Raw genomic sequence first — 19,587 nt, forward strand, 5'->3', positions numbered from 1 at the left:
TTATCCGAGCACAAACTACTCCCACACTCGAATTTTTTTTCCATAGCATAAATCACAAATATGGCTTCGTCTTAAATGAATGTAAGTTCCTCAATCCATATAACATGGCGGGGTAGCAGTCATGAAAGTTTAGAAAGACTTGGATTGGCACTAAATCTAAATGGTGCCGACACGTATATTTTCGTTGTTTATTTAGCTGCAGATAATGATTTAAACTTGTACAATGACGTTCTTAGCGAGTTAGATGCCTTGCTAAAGTTCTATATTACTGCAGGAAACGTACTGGTGACTGGGAAATTCAATGGACAGTTTTATCCCAGTGTAAATAATTGCAAGGCAAACTCCCTGAAAAGGTTTAAATATATATTACACTTTATTCTGTTAATACCTCTGAAACAAGTATGAAACAACGTTACAGTTTTCATTGTGACGTAGCGGATACAAAACAGGAAACCCTGAAATAGTTTTGATCACACTTGCATTGATTACAAAAATGCAAATGCGATGTTTAAACAAAGTACATAGAGACCTCGGAGAGGCTGCAGGCATTGACTATCGGCTTTTCTGGAAAATGATCAGGCGCAACAGAAAGGTTCATCCCAGTCTTATACAAAACTTATGGTAAATAACCAGACATTTAGTCCCGAATCTGAAATCCCAAATGGATTTGCTACATATTTTAAGGTGGTGTTTAAGTGTGACGGTGGTACTCTATCACAAAATGATATACATTTGAAACAGTCACTGTTAAACATGCTTGAACAGTAAAACTATTGTCCTAAACTTGACGATAAAATTTTACCTGAGAAAGTTGAGGCTGTTATCAAAACTTAAACGGAGAAAAGCTCCTTCTCATGATAACATCCAAAAACGAGCAAATTTATCTATGAGGACACAGCTGTTATAAAAGCAATTGTAGCTCTTTTTAACAGCATCCTTTCTCATGAATATATACCAGAAGGCTGGAAAACAAGCATACTTGTGCCTACACATGTATTTATAAAGGACACGGTAAACCCAAAGCATACCCAATTAGCTACAGCCCTGCCTGTGTCTTTGGTTCCATTGTTTATAAAAATATTGGATAAACCTATGGTCAAACCTACGAATACTTGTAAACCCGGTTAGTAAAATTTCAAACTCCACAACAATAAGGTTTCCAGGGGAATTTAAGTTGCATTCTTTTAACCTACAAGAGACTATCTATGATAACCTTGAGTTGAATAGCAACGTTTGTATTGCACAGCTAGATATCAAGAGGACCTTTGACAGAGTTTGGCATGATGCCTTGTTCGTAAAACTAACTAGCTTGGGCATAAATGGCAAAATACGGCGAATTGTAAATGCATCATTCATCGATTAAAATGAACGGCTTTACTTAGGAACCATCCCTGTAAAAAGAGGCGTGCGTTAGGGAGGGGTCTTGTCTAGTTTCCTCTAACTCCTGAACGAGTTATCCTCCTCTGGGTTTGGCGCAGATGTGGGTAAATCCCACAGTAGCTGACGATATTACACTTGTCGCAACTTCAGGTTAGAGACCACCAATTGTTTTCCCATAGACTTACATTGTAACATTATGGCGTGTACGGCCTTCCATACATCGAAACATGTATATCTAATTTCAAGTTTTTCAAGAACTATCTTAGTTCTACCAAAATATCGGACGAAAAACATATGAATAGTGATACTTTATTTAAGTACTTTTAATGTGAATGAGATGACCACCTGTTTACATCATTGACATGGCGGGAGAAATTCGTTTGATAAAACTTTTTTTAAATACACATAAAATGTAACAAATTTTGTCAAAATGTATAATAAAATACTGTAAATGCAGTGAAAAAATATCAATTTTGAAAAAAAATAATCACTTCCTGGGTTTGTTTACATGACTGACCAATTAGAACGCACAGACGTTACCTTATTCCCAGGTATACACTTACCTCATTCCCAGTAAGTTCCCTGTACTTTTTTGAATTGGTGGTCCCTGACCTATAGATGAATGTTTCGTATCACATTTTCCAATTTTACAGTGATATTGTGAAACATGACCCAATACCAAATGTCTTACAAAGTTATTTCAAGAAATGTTCAGTTTTAAGAAAGATATGGACAGTTTACTGAGGTCACCCCCTGTCGATTTATATGCCCAGACTCAGTCCCTGTCGTCGTCAGATTGCAATTTTTCGTGAAAATTTCAGTTATCTGCTTTTGATTTGACTTGGAAGCTGAAATACGATTCATTCCGTAAAAAATAGAAGTAAAGTCTAATAATTTTGATCATTCTCTAACATTACAGAGATAAAAATGATCCTTTTTGTCCAAACAGCTCAGATAAAAACGGGCACACCTGTTAAAAAAAGAGGCCAAATTTTAAAAAAAAAAATCAAATTTCACGCTTATTTTTGCACGAAAACGTCTTTTCTACATCATTTACAACAGATTTATGGCCATTTACATTACCTGTGATGACTTCCGACAAAAGTCATGTTTTAACTCTATCATAGGTTAGAGACCACCAATTGTTTTCCCATAGACTTACATCGTAACATTATAGCGTGTACGGCCTTCCATACATCGAAACATGTATATCTAATTACAAGTTTTTCAAGAACTATCTTAGTTCTACCAAAATATCGGACGAAAAACATATGAATAGTGATACTTTATTTAAGTAATTTTAGTGAGAATGAGATGACCACCTGTTTACATCATTGACATGGCGGGAGAAATTCGTTTGATAAAACTTTTTTTAAATACACATAAAATGTAACAAATTTTGTCAAAATTTATAATAAAATACTGTAAATGCAGTGAAAAAATATCAATTTTGAAAAAAATAATCACTTCCTGGGTTTGTTTACATGACTGATCAATCAGAACGCACAGACGTTACCTTATTCCCAGGTATACACTTACCTCATTCCCAGTAAGTTCCCTGTACTTTTTTGAATTGGTGGTCTCTGACCTATAGCAAATAATTTAAAACTGATTCAAGACTAGGCCTGACGGTTTAAATTTGAAATAAATCTCGAGATATCGTGCGCAATGTCCTTCCTAAATAGATACGGTCACTCTAATTTAACACAAGCACATAAAACAACTCACCTCGGTATCATTCTCAACTCTGATATGAAATCTGAGGTTTTTTTTAAAGAGCGTTGCCAGAAAGGTAAAAATTCTTTACATGCCATGATAGGATATGGAATTCACCCAGATGGACTTATAACCCGTTGACGTCTGTCAACTATACTGTATGGCTCGGCTTGTGGAATAACATCACTATGAAAGATATTGACTTCATAATTTGAACACAACATTACATTGTAAAGTATGTTCAGGGCTTTTCAATATTAACCCTTGCCTTGCTAAATTTCTATAATGAACTTGTCCACGTTTCAATTTGGACATCACCATTAACTGTTAAAAGGGGTGCATACCAAAAAGATTCTGACTGAATGGCGAACAGTGCAGACACTGGTCGCAAAGGCAGAATCAATCGTGTCCAGCATGATAAGGTTACCTCATTCCCAGTAAGTTCCCTGTACTTTTTGAATTGGTGGTCTCTGACCTCTTAATTAACTGTCAAATTGTTGACGACGCACGACAGAGTTACGTCCCTTAGAAATATTACGCCATTTGCATGTGCAGACGTAAGAGACACCAAAATAAACGGAGATTTCAACTGGACTTTGTTCTGTAAGTCGATATAAAATAACCACGGAACTTCAAGGAGCAGGATAGGATAGATACTCGGTCACTTTTAGGGGTTTAGCGGGGCCGGACATGGATTATTATACATCTCAAGAAATATGTTTTTCCTCCCGGGTTGGGCACATGAGGCTGAGCGGATCGTGTTTAAATGGACTGTGACTAAAATGTCATGGGACACCGAGGGCACTCCAACTCTAACAGCAGGATGCTCTCACCCCAAAATTTATTGGAATTTATTGCTATACTGTAATTAATGATTTTTCTCTGCAACAAATTGTAATCTTACCAACTAGGTTAAATAACACTGGATTGAAATCATATGATACACCTGTTATCGGATGTGAAACAAAAACCCCTATTAGTTCCCCTATACAGACAAGCAGATTGGGTCTAGTTTCAGCAGTTTATTGAATCCAAGTCCCCATCCTTATTCACAGGTTATAAACAAAGTCAGTGAATGAAACAATTAAAGAAAGAACTTCCCTATTATGCCAGATAATATGAACTTACTTACTTAGGTGCTACCTAGAAGACAGAGCTACCTTGAAAATTAAAGGAGTGCTGCTGGAATTATCTTGAATTAAGGATCAGTTTTAGGAAGTTTATATTCATTAAGATCTTTTAAAATTTTAAGAATTGATGATAATTCATGATTTTTGAATGAATGTCTTAGAATGCATTAAGTGTATGGAAAAGAGACACTTCCCCACAAAAAGGACCTGGAGCACCTGTTCTCCGGTATTACTGGATTCAATAAGTACCTTCAATGTTTATATATTTTGTAACCATGGTAATCTTAACTGGGAAACCTTTAGTCAGTATATTAATCATATACACTAAATGCGTGCAGACGTGCAATAATTTGCGTATTTTTGCCATGCGCACCTATTGATAATCACTTCCAGACATGCGCAGAAAACTGCTCCAGGTCTGCATTGAGCAACATTGGTTTAAATCTGTGTGGATTAGATACATGAAACTTTATTTAACAGTGGATATAGTATAAATTTTATCATAACAAAAAAAATAAACTCATGAGCTATTTCCCAACAAACAAGAGACAAGAATAAAGCAGCTTTAAGAAAAGATAAGGGAATAGTTAAAGCATATATCTACAACAAAAGCTTGTAAACACTGTAGAAGCCACTTTTATGACCCTATCTTCATGAAATTTGGTCAAAATGTTTATCTTGATGATTCCAAAGCCAAGTTAACAGGTGAGCAATATAGGGTCATCATGTTTCTCTTGTTAATGCTTGCCAAAAATTGCAATTTAGTGACGAAAAACATGGACGTATCTTTTCAAAAATATTCCAGATTTTTTTCAGTGGAAATGGTGTAAGATAAATTTGCAACTTGAAGACAATGTACGAGGGCAGTAACAAACCTATCATACTGTTTGCAACCCCACCACCTCTGGACCAGCTGTGTGCTCTCACCATTCGTCTTTCAGCCTCAGCACAGTCTGTTGCAAGATTTCAACCACAAGTCATCAAATGCAGGTAGTTGAGTATGTTCTTTTACCAGTAGTTGATTCATAGTAATTTATTATACTTTCCACTTGAGAAATTTTGCATTTTATCAAAATCTTGCTAAGATAATTCCATTATCAAAAACTTGTCACATTTTTATAACATAAATTGAAATATTTATATTAGATCCAATGATAATGTGAAAAAGACCTATTTCAAATTTATTTTTTGAAATGTTATGAATTGTTGTGTCACAGGGTGAGAAAAATGTGCAGCCAGCCCAGGAACTCGAACCCGGGGCTTCAGAATACCATTCTGATGCTTTACCGACTGAGCTATTAAAACGGGGAGAAAATGTGTAGGTGGCCGGGTAGCTCAGTTGGTAGAGCATCGGAACGGTATTCAGAGGCCCTGGGTTCGAGTCCCGGTCTGGTTGCACATTTTTCTCACCCTGTGACATGTGTACTGCTGTAACAATATTATTAGAAAATAACATTTTTTTGCTTTAGAGAATTTATTTTCACTGAACCAGAGGTTATTGGTACGCCAAGTGCTGACATAAATGATCACTGCTTTCACCTTGTGGCTAAGGTAATTGTACAGTTATTGAAAAAAGTTTCAGTTACTTCCCTGTGAGGTTGTGCTATTTTCTAAAAGGATTCAGAGTGGATGGAGAGTCGGGGGGAACAAACTTTTTCCAAAACTGCTTTACTGTGGGTGTTATCGAAAGGATTTTTTGGTCAGTTTTTACACAGGCCTTCATATTATTTTTTATATGTGTTAAATTTTCTTTTATTTACTACTAGTACAAGATTATCTACGCATTAACAATGATCATAATTAAACAAGAGTTCCAGTGAAATTTGTGTGACTTCAGATTGGCTAACAATCACACTGGAATTGAAATAAGTTCAAAATAATCTGGGATTTTTTCATATGATTAGTTAATTTCAAATTTCGATAAACTAGTGTTTTTTTCTTTCAGTTAGTAGAGGCATATATACCATGTCCTCATTTTTAGCCTAGAAGAATCCCAGAATGAAATATCATGACATGTTATTGTTTGTCCGCTTTTCAAACAATGAGGAATATTTCTTGAAAGTTAATGATATTATTTCTACTAATCCAGGTATCTTTCATGAATGCTGGAAAACTACAAGCTCGCATGTCTAGAATTGGATTACAGGTAACTCAGTTATGGATAAAATTACAAGCGGATTTGCTTCATGCTTTTTAAGCATTCAAGAACCATTTAAAACTAGACATAGCAATAGAATAACAATATTTTTTTTTTGTATTTTGGCTATATTGCATCAGACTGCATTTATTCGATTAAGTGTTGAAACAGTATAGTTGTAACACTGCAGTCAAGTTCAGTTGCCTGTCAGTTTTTAGCTCACATGTCACGTAGTGACAGGATACGTGACAGGGTGAGCTTTTGTGATCGCATTTTGTCCATCGTTGCCGGTCCATCGTCTGTCCGTTCACAGTTTCTTGTGAATACGATAGAGACCACATTTTGCAAAATTTTTAATCAAACTTGCACACAACTTGTATTGGCATAATATTTCGGTTCCTTTCGAAAACTGGCCAGATCCCAAAATGGCTTCCACAGTAATGGCCCGAATTTGCTATTTTTGTCATGTGAACACGATAATGACCATATTTTGCAATCGACTTTAATCAAACTTGCACACAACTTGTATTGGCATAATATCTTGGTTCCTTTCGAAAACTGGCCAGATCCTACCATGGGTTTCAGAGTTATGGCCCCTTAAAGGGCCAAAATTTGCTATTTTGGCTTTTGCAGCCATATAGAAACTTAAATTATGGTTTAATTTAATACAAACTTGCAAAATATCTTCAAGAACAATAAATCATTGATTCCATGATGAATCTGTCAGATCCCCCGCCGCGTCATACCAAAGACGTAAAAAATGGTACTAGTAGCTTCCTCGCTTGGCGCTCAGCATCAAGAGGATAGTGCTAGGACTGGTCAGCCCGGTGTCAGTATAATGTGACTGGGTGGGGTATCATGCCATGTGTCTACGGCGTGATATTCCAGTGAGGCAGCACTATATATAAAGTTGGGCATTATGCTCACTGCTGCAAGTAGACACCGTCGTTTATATGACTGAAAAATTGTTGAAAAAGACGTTAAACCCGAACACACACACACAGATCCAATTATAGATTCCAGAGTTACGGCCTCTGATTGACCCTTAAAAGAGCCAAAATTTGTTAATTTTTACCTTGTAAACACGATAGAAGTGACATTTTATATTTGATTTTAACCACACTTACACACAACTTAAGTCACAGTAAGATCTCTGTTCCTTTCAAAAATCGCCGGATTCCATCATGGGTTCTAGAGTTACTGGTCCTGAAAGGGGCAAAATTTTCTATTTTGGCCCTTTCAGCCATATAGAGGTTTCATTTATGCTTTGATTTGATACAAACTTGCACAGAATGATTATCTTGATGATCTCTAGGCCTGGATCGAAACTGGGTCATGTCAGGTCAAAAACTAGGTCATCAGGTCAAATCAAAGGAAAAGCTTGTTAACAACCTAGAGACCACATTTATGACTCTATCTTCATGAAACTTAGTCAGAATGTTTATCTTGATGATTCCTAGGACAAGTTTGAAACTGGATCATATGGGGTCAAAAACTAGGTCACCTGGTCAAATCAAAGGAAATGCTTGTTAACACTCTTGTTCATTTGATGTGCATGAAACTTGGTCAGAATGTTTGTCTGCATGAAATATCAGATGAATCTTTATCTGGGTCATGTGGGGTCAAAAACTAGGTCACCAGGTCAGATCAAAGAATAAGCTTGTTTACACCCTAGGGGACACATTTTTTACTCTATCTGCATAAAACCTGGTCAGAATGTTTGTTATCATGAAGTCTTGGATGATTTTAAATCTGGATCATGTGGGGTCAAAAATTAGGTCACTAGGTCAAATCAAAGGAAAAGCTTGTATACACTGTAGAGGCCACTTTTTTGCTTCAATCTTCCTGAAACTTTGTCAGAATGTTTGTTTTCATAAAATTTTGGACAAGTTTGAATCTGGGTCATGTGGGATAAAAAAGTAGGTCACTAGGTCAAATCAAAGAAAATGCTTGTTTACACTCGAGAGGCCACGTTTTTTTGGCCCAACCTTAATGAAAATTGGTCAGAATATTTGTCTCCATGAAATCACTTGGTAAAACATGTTTACACTGTAATGGTGTGTTACTCAGGTGAGTGACCTAGGGCCATCTTGGCCCTCTTGTTTTGTTTTTGTTGTTTTTTTGTAGTGAAACTTGAAATCATTATCTAAGGGAAACTAGACAATTCTCTGTTTTTTTAAGTTTTGTTTTTGTTAAAATCTTTTTTAAATCTTTCATCTTCTTACAATCTTTGGAACAATGAATTTGTTTTCAGGAAACCAGATCTGTCAACCAGTTTTCTTTTAATATAAATTGAAATGGAGATCTAGCTTAACACTAAGCATTTAAGGTAGTTCTGCACGTTTGGGTCAAATTTTTTTCTACAATGTAGAATATGATTAAACTCTGATTTTTCAAAACTTCAGAATATACATAGAAAATTAAGCAAATAAAAAAAGATAGGGTCGTGTGCTTGATTTTTTCCTAGACTGATTTGAAAAATTTGGACCTCACGCGATTTTTCATAATGGGAGTCTAAGGAAAATTTATATCTGTCATAACATTTTCACAAATAGAAATTTTTCTACAATGTAGATTTTAATGAAACTTTTCACATAATATTATGGCCTGTAATATTGTGAAATAAAATATATAGGTCCATGTGCAAATTTTTGAGATATTTGACCATGATGAAAGTGAACCGCACATTTCACACTAATTTTAGACACTATTTTGAGTTACATTTTTTATGGCCTTCTTAGAGACTAAATTTATTGCAACACAAAAAGTTAAACCACTCGTATGGTGGCGTTATATTGATGACATTTTTATGGTCTGGCCACACTCACAAGAGGAATTAGATTCCTTCAATGCAGCCTTGAACAGTTTTTCATGACTCTATAAAATTCACGATTGACATCAACGAAGAAAAAGCTAATTTTCTAGATGTTACTATTTACAAGGAATCTACAGGAGATATCAACACAACGGTTTATACAAAACCAACCGACGTGCATTTATACTTACAATTTACACTTCTTATCACCCTGACCACCATAAAAACAGTATACCGTATAGACAAGCGGTGCGAATCCGTCTTATTTGCAGCACTGATAAATTCTATAAAGAATGTACAACACGTCTACAAAATGATCTATTTGCTAGAGGCTATCCTAAAGGCCTCATTAGGAAAGCTATTGAGAATGCATCAAAATTGGACAGACTAGGACTTCTCATGAAACAGAAACACACAGGAAATACTAAAAAAAACAGTACCGTTCATTTTTTACATATAACCCCCAGAACCCGCCTATTAGCAATATCCTCCGCAGTTTCGAGACTATTTTACCTGATAATGAACATACTAAATTTATCAAGAATACCAAGCTATTAGCGGTACTTAAACGTACTATCAACATAAAAAATATGCTAGTCCGATCCGATCTATTAATATCAAAGGAAGCTATCCTTGCCTACAACACTGTATATCATGTCCTTTTATGACAAGTGATTCCGAGTTTATTAGTTCGGCAACCAGTAAAAAATTCAAAGTCATAGGTAAATTAACCTGTAAAAGCGTTAGTATCATATATCTTATAACGTGCAAAAAATGTAAGATCCAGTATGTTGGACAAACCGGGAATTCTTTCAGAGATAGATTTTACATATGGCAGATATATGCTCCAAAAACGTTAAGCCCATTTCGCGCCATTTCATACGTGCAGACCACAACATCAGTGATATTTACGTCACCTTAATGCAAACAACAACGAGAGACACTATCATTCGCCTACGTACAGAAGGAGTATGGATATCAAAATTGAAGACAAAAACCCCTGTTCGACTCGATATCATCCAGTAAATTCTGAAATAGAATTCATAGCAAGACTAGCTACTGCCGAGGAATTTCAAGCATTATCAAATAATGCAGAACGCAAAAAAACAAACAAGAGAGTTGGAAGACGTTTCAACCAACTATGCGACATCTGTGGAAACCAGTTCACAACTTCCTCGAGCTTATATAGACATAAAAAGAAACACAAGGACACAACAACAAAAATTTCAATGTTCATGGTGCAATAAAACCTTCACAACTAAACAATCTCTAAAACGACATGCCACTAGGACCTACCACTACCAGGAAGACTACAACACCATCACAACTAAACAACCTACAGGTGACAATACCAAAACGAGCTATTCTTTAACGTGGAATATGGACATAACATCGAAATTTAGAACAGTACCAGGAATCAAGAATTGGATTTCTAAACCTAAGGTAAAGAACACTACCAGGAAAACACCAAAAACTAAACACTCACTGAACATCAATGATTGTTTATTTACCATCCCAGATCCGATTTCACCACCATCTACACCAACCAGGAACGTTCCAAGCGACACAACCATTTGTCAAGATGAGTATGGACTATTCAATGAATATAACGAACTTGTAATCAGTGTTGGAAGAGTTTATGGAACTTTTGACTGTAATAATGTTTGTAATTGTCACAAGTCCAAATTTGGCAGCTTGCCAGACTTTTAGTTATAAATAGTAACATTCAAGCTATAAATAGTAACAAACGTCACAAACTGACACAGCATTTTATGTACTTTAGTCAATAATTATCTAATGTATTTTATCCTGATGAAGGTCTTAGTAGACCGAAACCGGTTGATCAATTAATAAATAGTATATCAACCACCCCGGTGTTCGACATGTTGTTCTCCCCTTCCTTGTTCTTGTATTTGTTGTACTATTTTGAGTTATTTAAAATGTCAGATGTTTTAGTATCATATTTTAAGTTTAGGAAGATAGTAACAGTGCCGTTGTAATAAATTTATTCACAGGTTGCCATTAATTCATAAAATGATTTTCATTTCCTACGTTTTATTCTACGTTTTCCAGATAAATGACGTTACACCATCACTTCCGGTTTATCAAACGTGCAGAACTACCTTAATGTGATCATATATTTACAGACAACAAGGCCATACCCAGTTACAACAGAACTGTATGAGTCTTGTCTCAGGTACACCCTTCTTGCAAGACTTTCACCAAACTGGAATAAAGCAGGTCCATGGCTTGTTCAAGGTACGGCCAAAAGATAAATTTGTTTGTTTCCGGTATCCCAACCTACAGTACCCTAAATTTTTGGCCTGACCCTAAATGTTTTTATGGCCTTTGAGTAATTTTTTTTCAACTTTTTAACAAAAAGTTGCAAAACTGCACTTTTTATGCTTTAAACATGGTCAGTGATGTTAGAAATCAACTTACAGTTGCTCTATTTATGGATTTCGAATTTTAAACATAAAATGCATTGGAATTCTACTTCTTTCTTGGATAATTTTATGAATTAAGTCAACCACAAAACCCACAAAAATTATTCTCCCCCCACCCCCATGAATTTTAATGATTTTACAGTTGTTAACTATGAAGCAAAATAAAATTGAGTGCAAAATGATGCCCAGCTCTACATGTTGTTATTTAAATGTATGGGAAAATTAATAAATGCTATCAGAGATATTTAAGGATATGAAAGAAAAGATCTTGTCTTAAAAATTGACCCAGTTTCAGTAATTCACAAAGAATACAAAATTTGGAGACAGGGAAAGAAAAAATATGTGATACAACATAACAATTAGTCTTAGGTTATGATGTGATGATATTTTAAAATAAATATATATTTTGTGATTTGCAGGGAGAGATTTCCTGACTCACAAAGGATGTGCTAATGCTGTCAGTATGTATCTAAATCACTTGTTTGTTCGAAATGTTTGTAAAGGACTGAACATACATAAATTTATAAGTTACATCATCTTTATATAACATAACCTCATGAGAAACTTATACTGCTTATACTTGTAGTAGTCCAGTTTAACAATTATAGCATTTTGCTCCTGAATATTGAACATTTTTAATTTACCATGCTTTGAAATGCACATGTCCATATATTCATGCATAGAGTATGTTTATTTTTCATGCAGAAATGAATGTCAGGGTGAGCCATAATGAACTTTTCTTCACGCTGGAAGCTGCTGTATTAAAATTAGTACCTTTACAGGTTAGCTACACAGTTACAGTTATTTGCTTGTCCACATATTATAAGTTTCAGCACTGATTTCTGTAAATTTATCCTTTCTGATCTTTTTACTTCAGCACCATGAATGACACTTTCATTTTGCACAAGACAAAAACGTTGGATTTAAAATTAACATTATCAGACAATATCTTGTATCATATTTCTTAAGACAACGATTTTCTGGAATTACTATACTGTTCTTAATCTATGTATGATTGTTTATTAGTATACCTTCACCTTATTCATGTTTGTTTGTCCAGGTTACAGATTTAGATATTATGGGGAAACATCTTGAAATGTTTCTTACCAGTCCTACAGCCCAGCTAGATCATGACAGCATAGCCTCTGATTGGTGTTTTATTCTTCCTAGGTAAACTATTATACTCCGTTGATACATTTTTGCTGATGTACTGGAAGAAAACACTTTGTGAATTTAAAGCAGCCACAGATTTATTCATAGTTATCAATAAAATTTATTCCTAGCTTCAAAATATGCATTCTAAAGGGTCAGTACATATTCTACATTTGTACAATTTCATCTTTTGCAATAAAATACCAAAGAAATATTGTTTCATCCAAGAAATACTTTTATTATCACAAAAAAAGTGACAACAAAAGAATTTAATTCATATGGGTCACTAAAGAGTTTTGATTTGAATAAAGAATAAAAAAAGGTAATGAGACAGCGTCATAAGCTGCACATTTTTCATCATTTACTACACAGGATTTGAATGTACTTCAAAAAACTCCACTGCAAGTGTCCACAATGAAGTCTTTTAAGTTGTTTGCGTAACAATAGCTTTCCTCAAATTGTCAGAAGGAGATAAATTTACCTATCAATCTACTGAAATCAAATAATATCCATTCTATGTTAATACATCACATTATATGTACATGTATTTTTAATTTAAGATTAAATCTAGAATTTGCAGGAGTGGCTAAATTTCAAAAACATTAGAAGGTTGAATAAAGATTACTTGAAATGTCTTCCAAAATTTATGTGTAACATTATCATGTATGAAAATTAATAAAAGTTTAGGTGGCAATATTTTCAAACATAGGCCTTTTTTTTATTATTAAACTGTAAAAAATCTGTCAGGAGGTAAAGAAAATATTCAAACGAAATGCTGAACCAGAAATTGCTATAACTGATGAAAGTTAGCTAGTACTGATAACAGATATGTTATCAATGATTAAAAAGTATGGCACATTAAAGAGATTGATTTTACCTATATGTATATACAGCATGAAGCGGGGCCGTATATTCAGCATCAGTCATGAGATACCAGAGGACAGTCCATTCAAGACATACAGGGATCTCAAAAGACACTGGAAAAATACAGTAAGATTAAAGTACATCATATATAAAGACAAAAATTTCAGTTTTTCTTCTCTTGCCCTGCTGTTTTTCAAATATAGTTTGAAAGAAAAAAATATTTTAATAGTCTTCAACATCTTAAATCATACAAATCATTACTGTCAATATAAGGAATTAATTGCCTCTCCCCGGAAATTATACAGAGACGCCTGACTTTTAGAACTTCATTCAAATTTTTAGATTACATTCCCATGAAGAACCATATCATTTTAACTATAAGGGGTGTGAGGTTTTATATTGGGTGTGAGCTTTTATATAAAAAAAACTACACTTTATTGCTCTGAATTTACCCCTTTCCCTTCTTTCATTTTCTCCTTTTGAGAAAAAGTTCTTACACTGCCATTTTGATTTAATTAGCATGCTATAGAAATGTGCTGGTTTTGATAGACTTCAACACATACATACTGACATTCATTTGGACAGGAGGAGAGATTATGGTTCTTTATATTTGAACTACTTGTGACCAGTGTAGACTTACATAGATTTGATATTGATCAGCTTTGAAGACTTCAAGTTCAACTTGCATGCAAACAGAGTATACATTTATAACATATTCTAATGCTAATCAGTAAAAATTAGGTACTAGTATAGACAGCTTAGTTGTACTTCCAATTGTTCCATGTTATGTATTTCAGTATGGGTACAGACTGCCAGAGAGTGAAGAGGACATGAATTTCTACCAGATAAGATTTGGACCTCTTGGTGGGAAATTATTCACATATCCTTTCTTGAAACATAGATAATGTTCAAATGAAGACTTTACTTACATTGAAGCTTCATCCCCACAAAAATATTAGAAATTATTAAACAAAAAATACAGTTCAAGGTATATGTTTTAGAATCCAACACATAAATAGTCCAGCATTTCTGAGGTTATTTACATCCTTAACATCATGCAGGTATCCTGAAGTTTGTTTAAGAGGAAGAGATTTACAGAAAATGGCCAGAGTGGATCCAAAGCCCATACTGAGATCATTTATGCTGGAGATACAGAGTAAATTTCCAACTGTATGTGGATGTCCTATCAAGCTGCAGTCTAAAGCTAAATTTCCTAGCACAGATTTACTTGCCAGTGGCCAGGTAAATTTTCAAGTTGATTACCTCAGAAATGAGTTATAAAATTTCTAAGTAAGGCTTTTGAAGAAATAGAAATATACTTTCGAAAATAGATAAAATTTCCTCTGTTCATTTTGTTTTTTTCTGTTTGTCTGATTTTAAGAGCAATCTACGTGGCATTTTCATCACTCGTCAACAGATTAAGATTTTTGTTTAAGTCTGCTTGTTCTTAAAAACAACAGGAGATATAGCTTTGAAACTTTATACACTTGTTTATCCCTGATTATTAGATGAGTAAGCAGACAAAAAACCAGAACTCTCGCTTGCACTTTTGCCAGAATTGTTTAGGACAAATTTTCATGCATACTAAAAGAGCTATAGCTTTGACATTGTGTACAGCTGTTTATTATCTTTAGATTAGTTAAAGTAGGACAAGAACATTAACTCATTTTCAGAATAATGGCCTTTTTAGCTTATCTGATTTTTGAAAAAAAACTACAAGGTATTGTCGTCACTTGATCGTCATCATTGGCATTGGTTAAAATTTTTGTTTAGGTCCACCTTTTCACAGAAACCATCAGAGCTACAGCTTTGAAACTTTGCACACTTGTTTGTCATCATTAGGTGACTTAGTAGGCCAAGACCACAACTCTGATATGCATTTTGTGAAAATATACTTAGAAAATTTGAGTTTCTCCAGGTTAAAATGTTTGTTTTGGTCCACCTTTTCTCAAAAACTATAAGAGCTTCAACCTTGAAACTTTGCACACTAATGTTTATCATCATTAGGTGACTATGTAGGCCAAGAACTATACACTCTGATATGCATTTTGTCAGAATTATGGCCCTTTTTGTACTTAGAAAATTTGAGTTTCTAGGTTAAAATTTATGTTTAGGTCCACCTTTTCTCAAAACTAAAAGAGTTACAGCTTTGAAACTTTGCATACTTGTTTATCATCTTATCATCATTAGGTGACTAAGTAGGCCAAGAACCATAACTCTAACCTGCATTTTGTCAAAATTACGGCCGTTTTTATACTTAGAAATTCTGAACTATAATTCTTTTCTTACATACTGACCAGCACTTGCAGACGAGCGATAGCACGCATAGGCAGTGCTCTTGTTTAAACTTAGAAACATGGTATTTCTTGGTAAAAATTTTGTTTAGGTCCACTTTCCTTTAATACTGTAAGAGCTGTAGCTTTGAAACTATATACATTTATTTATCATCAGTAGGTGGGTAGGAAGGTCAAGGAAAAAAATTTTGTGTGTATTGCCTTATGTCACGCACTTAAGGACAAGCGTTTGCACCAGCAGGTAGTACAGTTGTTGAAGAATAACTTTGCTGATGTAAATGATGTGATCATTAAAAAATAGTACAAACTGACTGTTATAGTAGGCCATCCCATTTTGCAAAATATTTCTTTTTCAACAAGCAAATTCAATGAATTGGTATCCCCTGCCGAAAGGGTTTGTGGTGAGGAACGGCAATTTAACAGAAAATGAATGCAGTGGGGGTGACTGAGTAAGGGTACAAAACTTCACATGTTGATTATAAATATTGATGGAAAAGAAAAAATGAAGAAAAAAATGGGGTGAGGCGGGGGGGCGTGCATGATCAAGGTGGTGGGCATGACTGGGTGGAGGAGCGAGGTGAGGGAATGGTACAACTTTGAATGTTGATAAATATTCATGGAAGGTTTGAAAAAAAAAAAAAATTAAAAAGGAATGATTTTTTTTTTAGGGGTGGGTGGGGGGGGGGGGGGAACCAAGGCAAGGTGGCAATAACTCGAAGGAAAATTGACCAATTAAAAGAAAAATGATGGGCATCATCGAAGTATGTTGGTTTATATATATTTCAAGTTTCATGAAATTCTACCAGCTTGTTTCTGAGAAATGGCTGCAGATGTGGATTTGTCATTAAATCAAGGGCAATAACTCTAAGGGAAATTGACCAATCCAAAAAAAAAACTTGACCGGCATCATCGCAGTATGTTGGTTCATGTTTATTTCAAGTTTTATGAAATTCTACTTGCTAGTTACTGAGAAATAGCTGCAGACAGACATTTTTGGGCATTTTTCGTTAAATCAAGGGCAATAACTCCAAAGGAAATTGACCAATCCAAAAAAAATCAAAAAAAAAAACTTGATGGGCATCATCGCAGTATGTTGGTTCATGTCTATTACAAGTTTCATGAAATTATACCTGCTAGTTACTGAGAAATGGCTGCGGACGGACATTTTTTGGCATTTTTCATTAAATCAAGGGCAGTAACTCTAAGGGAAATTGACCAATCCAAAAAAACCTTGATGGGCATCATTGCAGTATGTTGGTTCATGTATATTTCAAGTTTCATGAAATTCTACCAGCTAGTTACTGAGAAATTGGTGCAGATGCACACACACACTGAAAACGCCATTTCAGTACCCTTCTCCCGATTTCATCGGCGGGGGATGATAAAGTTTGATTATTACTGGTTCTGTCACAAATATTTCATACTGACTAATAAATGATTAAGTTTTGCCAAGTTCAGCTAATTAAAGTGTAATTATGCTAGGGTAAATTAAAAGTAATGACATTTTTTTGAGAAATAAAAAGGAAACAAACAAAAAACAGGTACCTACCCAAGTAGCAGTGAACACTTCAGATTTCACAAAATATTCTGTACTGCAGTGAGATCAAAGAGATCATGCACATGGAGTGATAACTATTGGCACAAAGAGAAGTCTGTTTATGCTGTTTAAGGTAGGGGACCCGCAATGACAGTCTGCGATTTCTGTTCAATTACTGAAAATTTACTTACTGACTAGTGACTAGACATGCAGGTTGATCTTGATCTGCACTGGTCACAAAGGCAGAATCACATGCTGCCAGCAGGCTTAAAGGTTAAGAGAAAATTTAATCTAACAGAAAACATCGATAGTCATTAAGGGTCCACTACCTTAATACACAAAATAAATATTCATTTTAGGAAACAGTCCAGAAACAACCAAACTTAACAAATAAAATGAATTCTTCAAGACCAGCTGTGTATCGATCAAAAGCAGAGATGGAGAAAATGCTTACATCAACTTGCGTAGCACCTACTCCTCTCCAAACAAGCTATATTCAAAGTACCGGGACTAGTGGCACAATACCGCAAGTGAAGTCAAAATCTCAGGATTTCATAGGAATGTTAAATGATGGAACAAATAACAGTATTCAGTTAAATGGGCATGAACAGAGAAAATGTCTTGAGCCATTTAATCACAAAGATAACAGTATAGCAAGAAGTAATCAGAATACCACTTCTGGAAGTATCAGACCCATTACAAACAAACAACCATTGACTTTTGTCAGTAGTCAGCAAGTTAAACATGTTGAGTTGACTGAAACCACACCAGAGTTAGTGAATGTGCACGGTAGTGGCAGAAATAAAGCTCCTAACACAGGAACTGATAATTCCAGTGTGGGAAGAAGTAGTGTTACAACTGCGAATAAATGCACTCCATCTCACTCTAGTCTGATGAATGATCAGGAGACTGTTTCACACAGACTTTTTCCGCAGTTCAAACCTAAAAATTTGTGTCCAGTTTTGGACTTGGCCAAACTATCATCTGCACAGAAAATTGTCCCAGTATTTTATCCACAGAAGAAGGTTTCCTCCATTGTGACTGGTTCTCAAGTAAAAGCTAAATCTACAGTCAACAAGCCATTCATTTCACATGTGCCCAGTCAAATTTCTAACCTAGGCATTGGTCAGCAAACATCTATACAAGTTCAAAGACATGTAGCAAGTTTTCAGAGATCTACTGTAACACCATCTAGCCACAAGCAGATTCCAACTTTCAACAAAGCAAATGCTAATAAAACCATGCCAAGTTTTCAGAAATCAGGAACACCGAGTATACCATCTGTACCTCCAAAGAAAGGAAATGCCAAGATAGGGAAGGTTGGGAAAGAACAAAAGGATAAAAAAGCAACAAAAAGACCAAAAGCAGTAAAGGTAATAACTAATATATTTTTGAGTACAAATATTTGATAGAAGAAATAGCTTAGATGTATTTCTTTAATTACACATTTTCTTTGAAATTAAAAAAACTCAGAGTGGGTATCTCATGGGGCATGTAAATATTTCATAGTCTTTGGAGACCCTAACTTTGTTCAGACATCAGACTTCTTTTCAGGATTGTCCATGTCGCCTATACTCATTTTCTATTAACCTTTAGCCTGTTGGTGGCAAGTGATTCTGCCTTTGCAACCAGTGCAGACCAAGATCAGCCTGCACATGCATGCAGTCTGATCATGGTCTGCACTGTTCGCCATTCAGTTAGTACCTTTTTTGGTAAGCACCCTTTTAACAATTGATGATACTGTCCAAATTGAAAGATGGACCTGTTTATTTTAGAAATTTAACAGGGTAAAGGTTAAAGATACATACCGATGTCCAAGTAAGAGGTTATTTCCCAAAATGGTAATTAATACCAGGTAAATTTCATTTGAGAAAACATTTGGTTAACAGGTATGTAAGCTGCTTTTTGAGTATATAAATTTCATTCATTCTGTTACCTGTAAAAGTTGCAGCCAAAACACCTGGACAGCTGTTTGTCACTGGAAGAAATATCAGTAAAAACTCTAGGTAACAAGTTCCCATAGCATTTAACATCTGATTTTCTCTATTTTTCCAACAGAAAGAGACCCAAAGTGAAATAAAGAAAGCTAAGAAGCTGAAGAAAGCTGAAGCCTGA

At 34.9% G+C, this 19,587-nt stretch overlaps 1 protein-coding gene across 1 annotated transcript; it reads left to right on the plus strand.

The window, feature by feature from the left end:
• The first annotated feature begins 3,624 nt into the window (after positions 1-3,624).
• Positions 3,625-19,587, plus strand: LOC123549759 (uncharacterized protein C18orf63-like). The gene is made up of 13 exons (XM_045338099.2): positions 3,625-3,699; positions 5,043-5,216; positions 5,696-5,777; positions 6,316-6,372; positions 11,326-11,437; positions 12,045-12,086; positions 12,331-12,407; positions 12,686-12,795; positions 13,671-13,767; positions 14,439-14,521; positions 14,703-14,883; positions 17,832-18,845; positions 19,531-19,587. Exons 2-13 carry the CDS (start codon positions 5,080-5,082, stop codon positions 19,585-19,587), a joined length of 2,049 nt encoding a protein of 682 aa, XP_045194034.2. The 5' UTR covers positions 3,625-3,699; positions 5,043-5,079.

The sequence above is a fragment of the Mercenaria mercenaria genome, chromosome 6 (genome assembly GCF_021730395.1).
Source record: "Mercenaria mercenaria strain notata chromosome 6, MADL_Memer_1, whole genome shotgun sequence".
In the NCBI taxonomy this organism is placed as follows: Eukaryota; Metazoa; Mollusca; class Bivalvia; order Venerida; family Veneridae; genus Mercenaria; species Mercenaria mercenaria.

Bases quoted from the DNA above. Each gene is read 5' to 3' on its own strand.
- LOC123549759 (XM_045338099.2), top strand. From the start codon at position 5,080: ATGTACGAGGGCAGTAACAAACCTATCATACTGTTTGCAACCCCACCA. The intron at 6,373-11,325 runs GTAACTCAGTTA...ATATATTTACAG, and splicing joins TGTCTAGAATTGGATTACAG to ACAACAAGGCCATACCCAGT. The intron at 18,846-19,530 runs GTAATAACTAAT...TTTTTCCAACAG, and splicing joins AAAGACCAAAAGCAGTAAAG to AAAGAGACCCAAAGTGAAAT.